General features: G+C 44.0%; 1 protein-coding gene across 3 annotated transcripts in view; it reads left to right on the forward strand.

The window, feature by feature from the left end:
- The window catches only part of LOC123994688 (SLIT-ROBO Rho GTPase-activating protein 1-like), a 37,891-nt gene that overhangs the window by 23,548 nt on the left and 2,881 nt on the right, over positions 1-11,462 (forward strand). For 2 of the 3 annotated variants that reach the window (XM_046297588.1, XM_046297590.1), the window contains exons 18-22: positions 249-470; positions 690-763; positions 1,130-1,310; positions 7,287-7,400; positions 10,254-10,575. In XM_046297588.1, the coding sequence (XP_046153544.1) occupies positions 249-470; positions 690-763; positions 1,130-1,310; positions 7,287-7,400; positions 10,254-10,575 (913 nt within the window). The remainder of the gene's footprint in view (positions 1-248; positions 471-689; positions 764-1,129; positions 1,311-7,286; positions 7,401-10,253; positions 10,576-11,462) is intronic. The other variant, XM_046297589.1, reaches the window with a different exon arrangement.

Genomic DNA, 11,462 nt, shown 5'->3' on the forward strand with positions numbered 1-11,462 from the left:
GCGTGTTTACACTAATGATTGAGGACCTCTATGTAGTTTAATATGATTGCTTTTATTCAATACGTTTATTTTGTTATTGTGTGCTGAATTATATTGTTTTATACACAATGTATATGTATACAGGTCTCTGTTGTAAAATAGATTTATAACCTCAATGTGACTTAAATAAAGTTTTAAAGAACAAATAAGGGAGAAAAAATAAAGTGATGTGTTTAAGTACTAACATTTGCCCTGTGCCCCCTGCACAGCTTATCCCAGTACAGCGATGAGAACATGATGGATGCTGGGAACCTGGCCATCGTCTTCGGCCCCACCCTGCTGCCCACGCCCGACGCCCTGGACCAGGTGGCCTGCCAGGCGCATGTTAATGAGGTCATCAAGACGGTCATCCTGCACCACGACATCTTCCCCGACCCCCCGGAGCTGCCTGGGCCCGTCTATGAGAAGTGCATGACTGGAGACCAGTACTGGTGAGACAGATGGACTATACTGTATACTCAAGCCTTGCAACCATCTGTCTTTTATCATTCTGTTCATCCATTTTGTGAAATATCAAGAGGGCCCGGTTCTACCAAGTTTGTCTAGTATTGCTGACTGCTGCGGTTATGGTACTTACACTGCCTTTTTCTTCCTTCTCCTCCCCCACACCCAAACAATTTCTCTCGCTCTCTCCCCCTCTCCCTTTCTAGCGAGAGTCCGTTCAGTGAGCCGGGTGGGGAGGCGGAGCCCGACGGCGGCACAGAGACTCAGACCAGTGAAGAGGGTATGCTTTGACCTCTACACAATCACCCAGTGGGCTTCTCTCTCTCATCCACCAATGGATAGAGAGCTGTCTCCATGGCAACAGCTAGCATAGAGACCCCCCTCTCTCCCATTGTAGGGGGGAAGGGGTGCAGTGGGGTGATGGTTAGCTAACACTCTTATGCTCTGATTTCTCTTTTGCGTCCACCTCGTTCCTCATTGGCTGAGCTCGGGCAAGGTCGAGCTGGGGAGATGAGTTATTGACAGGTCCCGATCATACGATCTGGCTCTTATCGCTCCCTTCTCTCTGTCCTTCTGCCTCCCGCCCTCTCTCTCTGTTTCTCTTTCTCCTTCCCCATCTTTCTTTCTCTCTCTCTCGGTCTCTCAGAGGGGGAAGCAGTAGAAGCGGTGGCCAGGTTTGACTATACAGGCCGGTCAGGGCGGGAGCTCTCCTTTAAGAAGGGAGTGACCCTGCAGCTGTTCCAGCGTGCGTCACATGACTGGTGGGAGGGGCGACTCAATGGCACCCATGGCCTGGTGCCTCACCAGTACATAACACTGAAGGACAGGCAAGTACACGGCTACAGCATAGCTAGCACATAGCATACACGCTAAGTAACACAACCATGCCAAGAGAAGATGTCTGTAAAATATGCCTACAGCGGCATCCCGTTGTGGACTGTTATCAAATTAACTGTAGAATGAGGAATTGAAGTATCAAAGGAACTGCCCATTTTTGAGAAAGAAGAATCACATCCAGCTGTAAAACGTCTACAAGATTCCCAAATCCTGGTAGACCCTGTCATCTGCCAGATAAGAGTTTTGCACCTACCTGCAAACTAAGAAGAAAATCTCCACATAAGGAAGCATCGTGAGGCAACATAAGGTCAAGACTAACAGGAAAGTCAGACACGCAAGTACAAGTCAAGGTGTTTGAAGGTGGTCCTAGCCTTGTGAACAGCTAATAAGAGACTTTAAGATTACAATTCGTAAGGACTGGAGATAGTTGTCTATTTCATAAATACTCTGGTATTATGCATTTGCTCTTTCTATCTTAATGTATCACTGGTATGTGTATTACTGAAAAATATTATTTGATACTTACTAAAAATATATATATAGTCACAAACATTAAGGGTCAGCGTACACCTATTAATTATATATTCACATGTAAGTTAATAGTGTAATTGTTTGGTAAGGTGTTTGTTCAAGCCTTTGTTACAAGCATTATACATGTTTATACCACGTACTAAGTTTTAAATTACAGTGAATTAGAGTATAAATTACCTACTCACTTATCCAAACCTTAGCTAGAATTGATTTGACTTGATTTAGAATGTCAGAAAGAGGTAGTTTCACTAAAGGTGATAAGAGATGGGGTGGGTCAAGTTGAGCAGCTGCAGCAACACCTCGCAAACTTTGAGCCTTCATCAGAACAAACAGAACAGCAGGAAGAGGCCCAGACTGGTGTGGAGTCACTTCGGCCAGTGAATGATGATACAGAGGCTGCTAATGAGATAGCACAACAAGAGCCACGAAAAGGTGAGAGGGTCCGCAGGTTAACTGAAAAGGGCAGAGAACTGCGCGACGAAAGGTGGAGACAGCTCGAACATCGTTTCAGGGTCAGCTATGAGAAGTGGAAGGGTCTGGTAAAGGAAGCAAAACTGTCACTGACAGGCTGTTGCTCTGAAGACCTACTAGAAGACCTCTTAAACAAGATTAGCCATACCTCAACAGAGCTAAACCTTGTCTACGTAAATTTGCGTCAAATCGACATTCCCGACAACGATATACGACGCAGAGTTGATACTTGTGAAGCAGTTACAATGTCTATTATCAAGACTGTAAGGTGTCATTTAAAAGGCAGGGAAGGTCAAAGTAACCAGATAGAGTTGCACTGGAAGGACAGCAATTCCTTGTGCATGTCTGAACTCTCACATAAGTCAAGTCTCAACTATCAGCCCTCAAGTGCTTCCTCCCAGTCTCAAAGCAACTCAAAGGTCAACTCCAGACGCTCAAGCGTGTCATCTGTCAAGAGACAAGAGGCTGCGGCGGAAGTTGCTGCTAACCAAGCAGCTTTAGAAGTAATGGTTAAGCAAGAACGCCAACTAGAAGAGCTTCAGCGACTCGAAGATGATAAGAAGAGGACAGCGGAGCAAGAAGCTGAGGCTGTGAAACGCAGCTTAGAAGAAGCTAGGCTGCGAGTCAAGTTAGAGGTAGAAAATGCTGCCAGACGAAGGACACTAGAAGACAAGAGAGAGTTAGAGCGCCTAGAAGTGCTCAAGAAACTAAATGCTGCCAAGGCGCGAATGCAAGTGTATGAGCAAGATGAAAACTCAGAGGACGAGAAGAGAGAACTACTCTCTAACTGCAAATCTGTGAAAGAAGTCACGCACAGAAGTGGCTCATTTCACAGTCTCTCACCACAACATGTTGTGACAAGCACACAGCAAGAAGATGGCACCAAGACCATGTTCAGGTTACTAGCGGAATCAATCAGTGAAAGCCGCCTCCCCATACCAGAACCAGTAACATTCAATGGAGAGCCTCTCTCGTACACTGACTGGAAGGTCTCTTTTCAGACTCTGATAGACAGGAAGAACATACCAACAACTGAGAAGATATATTACTTAAGAAAATATGTCGGTGGGCCTGCCAAGAAAGCCATCAAAAGTTACTTTATGTTAGGAACAGAATCAGCCTACCATGCTGCTTGGACCATTCTTGAAGAAAGGTACGGAAACAAATTCTTCATCGCCTACGATAGGATCCAAGGACAGTCTTGAACTTAGAGACCTTGTAGACTTTCTTCGCAGCTGTGAAGCTGCTATGTCTCAGAATAAGGGCCTGGAGGTGCTTAATGACTGTAATGAAAACCAAAAGATCCTCGCTAAACTTCCAGATTGGCTAACTTCAAGATGGAATAGAAAGGTCACAGACATCTTAGAAGAAACGGAGATCTTTCCTAGCTTCAGTCAGTTTGTGAAGTTTCTCACGAGAGAAGCCAAGATTGCTTGCAATCCTGTAACATCCCTTCATGCTTTGAAACCAAGTGAAGATGGGAAACTTAAGACGCCAAGGATTCAAAACCCCGGAGCAAGGGTATTAGCAACTAACTCTGATGAGAAAGATACTGTTACTAGTTGTGTCTTCTGTGAGAAGTCAGGTCACAGTCTCCACAAAGGCTGGAAGTTCATGGATAAGCCCGCCGCAGAGCGACAGAAGTTCGTTCAAGAGAATAAATTGTGCTTTGGCTGTTTAAGGCCTGGGCATCGATCGAAAGATTGTGATAACAGGAACACCTGCGACACGTGTCAGAGGAGGCATCCATCCTGCCTGCACGAAGATCGTAGTAAAGAAAGGTTAAGGGATAGGAAGACAGAGCCCCCACGAGATAAGGGGACAAGAGCGTCAAGTGAGGCCATATCTAACAGAGTCGTAAGGGACATTAACACTCACACCTCCACAATCATTCCAGTATGGGTGTCAACCACAAGTGAGCCAGATCGTGAAGTTCTTGTGTATGCACTTCTTGACACCCAGAGTGACACCACTTTTATCCTTGAAGAGACAACAAAGGCTCTCAATACAAGGAAGGAGCCAGTCCAACTGAAACTCTCTACAATGGCTTCAAGAAATACCACTGTGCCCTGCCAGAAGCTGTCTGGTTTGCAGGTTAGAGGGCTTTACTTGGAGAAGAAAATCCCTCTGCCAACGACCTACTCGAGAGAGTTTATTCCTGCAAACAGAGATCATATTCCTACTCCAGAGACTGCAAGAGCATGGTCTCATCTTGAACACATTGCAGAGGAGATTGCTCCTCAACAGAGCTGTGATGTCGGTCTCTTAATTGGCTACAACTGCTCCCAGGCTCTCCTTCCAAGAGAAATTGTGTCTGGTAAGGGAAATCAGCCTTTTGCTCAGAGAACAGATCTTGGCTGGAGCATAGTCGGCTATGGAAATCCATGTATCGACTATGGCAACCCTATTGGAGTGAGTCATCGGGTTATCGTTAGACAGGTGATGCCAAGCCTTCAATCTTCTTCCAACCTCACAAATCAAGTACACCATGTTTGTAGAACACATGTAAGAGAGGTAATCACAACACTGGACATTATCAAGACGCTTGAATCTGACTTCAACGAGAGAGCTGCAGAAGAGGACCTCATATCTCAAGAGGATATCCGGTTCCTGAAGAAAATGAAAGAGGGCATGAGACGTAAGGACAATGGACATTATGAGATGCCGCTGCCGTTTAAGGAAGAAAGACCCAATCTGCCGAACAATAAAACATGTGCAGTTCACCGACTCAAGTGCCTGGAAAGGAGGCTAAGGAGAGACAAGCAGTACTACAAGGACTACACAGCATTCATGGAAGAGACTATAGCTTGTGGAGATGCTGAGAAGGTCTCTAAAGAGGAAATTAACAAGCATCCAGCATGGTACATCCCGCACCATGGAGTTTATCACCCACAAAAGCCTGGGAAGATACGAGTCGTCTTTGACTGCTCAGCTAAGTTTCGAGAGACGTCCTTGAATGATCATCTTACCGGTCCAGAGGTGACAAACACATTGCTGGGCGTCCTTTGTCGTTTTCGTAAGGGTCCAGTTGCAATCATGTGTGACGTAGAGTGCATGTTCCACCAGTTTCATGTGAAAGCAGAAGACCAAGATTATCTACGGTTCCTTTGGTGGGAGAACGGAGATCTAGAGTCTCAACCCTCAGCGTATCGTATGATGGTCCACTTGTTCGGCGCAGCTTCATCTCCTGGTTGCGCCAACTATGGTCTCAAACATCTTGCTGCCGAAGGACGAGGAAGCTTCAGCGAGAAGTGTATCCAGTTCATAGAAAGGAACTTTTATGTTGATGATGGGTTGACGAGTGTATCGTCTGAAGCTGAAGCGGCCCAGCTGGGGAAAGAAGCAAGAGAGCTTTGCAGCATCGGCAAACTTCGGTTGCACAAGTTTATCTCTAACAGCAAGGAAGTTATAGCCACAATTCCCAAGGAAGAACGTGCCATGGGTGCCAAAGACCTGGATATGGCTCTGGGTGAACCACACATGGAGAGAGCGCTTGGTGTACTGTGGTGTGTCGCATCAGGCGAGTTCCAGTTTAGAGTAGTTGTCAAGGAACGCCCACTCACAAGAAGAGGAGTGTTGTCTACAGTAGCCTCTGTATATGATCTGCTTGGGTTTGTGGCACCCTTTGTCCTGGTGGGGAAGCAGATCTTGCAGCGGATGTGTCGTGACAAAATCGACTGGGATGACCCCCTTCCAGATGACCTAAGTTCCCAGTGGGAATTCTGGCTCCAAGGTCTACAAAACTTGTCTGAAGTAAGGATCCAACGAAGCTACTTGCCATCAAGTTTCAAGGAGGTGCAGAGTTATGAGCTCCATCACTTCTCCGACGCTAGTACCTCAGGTTATGGAGAGTGCTCATACCTCAGAACAATTAAACCTCCAACACAGACGGAAATGGAGTCAGACAGGACAGAAGAAACACAAGGATTAATGACATTGTCATTTTGCAAGATGATACTGCACCACGCAACCAGTGGAAATTGGCAAAGGTTACAGAAGTGTACCCGGGACAGGATGGCCGGGTGAGAAGATTCAAGTTACTGATCAGCGACTCAACCCTAGATGAGGGAGGTAAATGCATCACCAAACCCACATATCTGGAGAGGCCCATCCATAAGACAGTCACCCTCCTGGAAGCCGATCAAGAAACCTGCAGACCTCTTTCACAGAAATCACCGGTGATTGGTGGGAGTGTAACTGACAGTTAGACTTACAGGATATCTCGTTGTCTTTTGTTTGAATTGTTTATGTGTCCGCTGTGCGGGGGAAATGATAATACAAGCGGAACTACGTAGCTAATACTGTTGCAACGGGGATCGTTATTGTAGCAACACACCTTTGGAGGGAAGGCAATCCTGCGCTGCGTTAGCTAAGTTTTCATGTCATCGGGAGTAGTTCATAAACATTGAAGAGTATGTTAGGATGAAGTGTGAATTCATGCCAGGAATAATAAGTGTGAAGTTTGATTTCCTCCCTTCTGTAATAAGCAGCCAATGAGGTATTTGTTCCTTTATTCATGTGTTAATCTGAACCTGTTATAACGCCGGTTAAACTGTTATGTATGTAAGCACTTCAGAGTTATACCAAGCTAATAAGTCACTCGTAAGATAAGGTTGTAAGAGTGTGCTTAACTGTATTTTTCATTTACTTTATAGTTCTCACGGAAGGTGATAATTCTGACTAAAACTACAGAATAAAGCTGCCAGTTAAAATCAAGGAACGGTTGTGCTCGTGGTTACTGAAGGGAGCTACAGGGGGTTTTTATGGATTGACGACCTAAGTTAATTAAATTGCAGTGAACAATTACTGGACACTGGTATTGATTGACTGATTTGATAATTTGTTTGATTAGTTACAGTGCCCTGATTGGTTGGGTAACAGGTTCTGTTTAAAACTGATTTGGTTAGGGAGCAGGTTCTGTTTAGTGCTGATTATTTGATAAGAGGTGCTTTGTGGTGTTTCAGGCCTGACTCTGCATCGACAGTGGACAGCGACAGTGGAAGCACTAGCAATGACGACAAGAAAGCCAGAAGTGAGCTGAACTCTCCTACTGACAGACAGCCAGAAACCTACAACAGGTCAGTAGCTAGTTCGCCTGAGGAGGCCAAATTACAGAGGAGGAACTTCTTGATGCAATTAAAGCATTTAATTTTGGGAAAACTCCAGGGCTGGATGGCATACCAAACTTTTTTTGATATACTCAGAGGACCATTATTAGCATGTTTTAACCACTCCTATATAAATAGTAGATTATCGGACACTCAACAAGGTCTGATTTCATTATTACTGAAACAGGATCCAAGTAGTATATATAAAGATGCAGTCCATTTTTTTTGTTTTTTTAATCAGAGGGATCTTACACTTCAATGTTGTGATGCAAAGATTCTAGCTAAATGCTTAGTTCATCGAATTAAAAAGGTTTTGTCAGTTATTATTAATCCTAATCAGACAGGTTGTTTTACATGGACGATATTTTGGAGATAATAAGACAAGTACTAGAAACAATAGAACACAATGAAATATCTGCAAAACCAGATTTGGTTTTCATAGCTGACTTTGAAAAGGCTTTTGATAAAGTACGACTGGAGTTTATATATAAATGCCTGGAATATTTCAATTTTGGAGAATCTCTTATAAAATGGGTTAAAGTTATGTATAGTAACCCTAGGTGTAAAAAAGTAAATAATTGCTACATCTCAGAAAGTGTTAAACTGTCAAGAGGAGTAAAACAAGGTTGTCCACTATCAGCATATCTATTTATTATTGCCATCGAAATGTTAGCGGTAAAAATTAGATCCAACAATAATATTAAGGGTTTAGAAATCCATGGCTTAAAAACAAGTGTCATTATATGCCGATGATTCATATTTTCTTTTAAATCCACAATTAGAATCCCTCTACAGCCTCAGAGGATCAAGATAATTTTTCTAACCTCTGGATTAAAACCAAATTATGATAAGTAAATATTGCTTATTGGATCACCAAAAAAATGCTACTTTTACATTCCTGGGTAGTTTACCAATAAAATGGTCTGATGGGGATGTGGACATACTCAGTATACATATCCCGAAATAAATAAATTGACTACAATACATTTTTGCTGAAAGTTAGCAAAAATACAGTGGAAAAATCACCCTGATTAACTCTTTGGTCATATCCTAGCTTACCTATTTGATGATGGTTTTGCCTACACCAAGCGACCTGCTTTTTAAATGATAAACTCTGAAACGTCCCTTTTTCGGGACCTTGTCTTTCAAAGATACTTCCTAAAAATCCAAATGACTTCACAGATCTTCATTGTGAAGGGTTTAAACACTGTTTCATGTGCTTGTTCAATGAACCATAAACAATTAATGAACATACGGTCGTTAGGACACTAACAGCTCACAGACGGTAGGCAATTAAGGTCACAGTTATGAAAACTTAGGACACTAAAGAGGCCTTTCTACTGACTCTGAAAAACACAATGAAGATCTGTGAAGTTACTTGGATTTTTATGAATTACAAGTTTTAAAAATATATATATATGGGATACAATCTTCCCAGCTATGCAGATTTTGCTGCGAGGATGCAGTCATTTTGTATGTAGCTCGTTTTTGGTCACAGGTCCAGGAATGGCTGAATAATTGCAACATTTACCTAGAGCTAACACTGCAAATGCTGGGTGATTTTTAAAAGTCAGTCAATTGATAAATAATACAATTATTTTAGAAAAATGTTTCATCTTTAATTTACAATCTGTAGAAACTATGAGAATAGAAAGGTTTAGTACATTTGTGAAGCATCACGGCACAGTTGAAAAATGTATGGCAAAGAGAAATCCAATATGGATGGTGTCAAGAGATAGATGGGAGGGGTTGAATGGAGCTGAAGGGTGGGACTAATAAGATAAATGTAAAACATACGGGGTCTGTAAAATGTATATTGGTTCAGAACTTTTGAAATAACAGTTGCAAATAGAAATCAAACTGGATGGACATCAGAAATAGAGGAAGGCCAGGACTAAAAACAATCAAAATATAACTATTGTGTCTGTAAAATGTGTATAGTATGTATAAGCTGGAAGTAGAAGCCTAAGAATTGTTTAATAGTTTACCTAAATTGGGGGAGGGGTGGTAGGGTTTGTGGGGAATAATAAAGGAAGGTAAATTCTAAAAAGGTATATGTTTATGTCTGGTATGAATATCAATATATATATTTACCCCAAAAATATGGGGGATTGGAAGCGACAATCTATCAGCAATATTAAGCTGATCCACCCCATAAAAAAACAGGTCAGTAGTTACCCCGCCTGAGACCTACAACAGGTCGGTAGTTACCCCGCCTGAGACCTACAACAGGTCGGTAGTTACCCCGCCTGAGACCTACAACAGGTCGGTAGTTACCCCGCCTGAGACCTACAACAGGTCGGTAGTTACCCCGCCTGAGACCTACAACAGGTCGGTAGTTACCCCGCCTGAGACCTACAACAGGTCGGTAGTTACCCCCCGCCTGCCTGAGACCTGACAACAGGTCGGTAGTTACCCCGCCTGAGACCTACAACAGGTCGGTAGTTACCCCGCCTGAGACCTACAACAGGTCGGTAGTTACCCCGCCTGAGACCTACAACAGGTCGGTAGTTACCCCGCCTGAGACCTACAACAGGTCGGTAGTTACCCCGCCTGAGACCTACAACAGGTCGGTAGTTACCCCGCCTGAGACCTACAACAGGTCGGTAGTTACCCCGCCTGAGACCTACAACAGGTCGGTAGTTACCCCGCCTGAGACCTACAACAGGTCGGTAGTTACCCCGCCTGAGACCTACAACAGGTCGGTAGTTAACACCATCCAATCTATAACTTGCACAAAGGTAAGCTAGCGGTTTGTGGAGTGTATAGATTTAGTCAAGCGCTAATCTTAGTTAACGGTCTATACTGTACGTCTCTCGACAGCAGCCACCGCAGGAAGCGGACTGACATTTTCCGCCGCCCCCTCGGTCGCTCTAAAGACCATGGTAACGTGGGTGTGTTGGAGAGGAACTCGCCGCCCGTCACTGGTCACTTCAGCCCGCGGGAGCTCCTTCTGGGGCGGAGCACTGGCTTAACCCCGCCTCTCGACAGCCCCGAGCGTCGTCGCCGTTCCACTGCTGCGGTGACAGTTACCGTGAGCCGCCACGATTCGCTGCGTCGGCCTGAAGACACGCCCATCCGGCGCTCCAGCAGCGGGCAACACGGCTTCAGCTCCAGAACCCTGGACCCAGACACACTGGCACAGGTACACTCTCTCACACACTCACACAGGTACACACACATACAGTTGAAGTCGGAAGTTTACATACACTTAGGTTGGAGTCATTAAAACTTGTTTTTCAACCACTCCACAAACTATATAGTTTTGGAAAGTTGGTTAGTACATCAACTTTGTGCATGACACAAGTAATTTTTCAGATTATTTCACTAATATCACAATTCCAGTGGGTCAGAAGTTTACATACACTAAGTTGACTGTGCCATTAAACAGCTTTGAAAATTCCATCATGGCTTTAGAAGCTTCTGACAGGCTAATTGACATAATTTGAGTCAATTGGAGGTATTTCAAGGCCTACCTTCAAACTCTGTGCCTCTTTGCTTGACATCATGGGAAAATCAAAATAAATCGGCCTCAGAAAAAAGTTGTAGACCTCCACAAGTCTGGTTCATCCTTGGGAGCATTTTCCAAATGCCTGAAGGTACCACGTTCATCTCTACAAACAATAGTATGCAAGTATAAATACCAGGGGACCACGCAGCTGTCATACCGCTCAGGAAGGAGACAAGTTATGTCTCCTAGAGATAAATGTACTTTGGTGTGAAAAGTGCAAATCAATCCGAGAACAACAGCAAAGGACCTTGTGAAGATGCTGGAGGAAACGCGTACAAAAGTATCTATATCCACAATAATACGAGTCCTATATCGACATAACCTAAAAGGCTGCTCAGCACGGAAGAAGCCACTGCTCAAAAACCGCCATAACAAAGCCAGACTACAGTTTGCAACTGCACATGGGGACAAAGATGGTACTTTTTGGTCCTCTGGTCTGGTGAAACAAAAATAGAACTGTTTGGCCATAATGACCATGATTATGTTTGGAGGAAAAAGGGGGAGGCTTGAAAGCCGAACAC

Source organism: Oncorhynchus gorbuscha, linkage group LG14 (assembly GCF_021184085.1).
Source record: "Oncorhynchus gorbuscha isolate QuinsamMale2020 ecotype Even-year linkage group LG14, OgorEven_v1.0, whole genome shotgun sequence".
Lineage (NCBI taxonomy): Eukaryota > Metazoa > Chordata > Actinopteri > Salmoniformes > Salmonidae > Oncorhynchus > Oncorhynchus gorbuscha.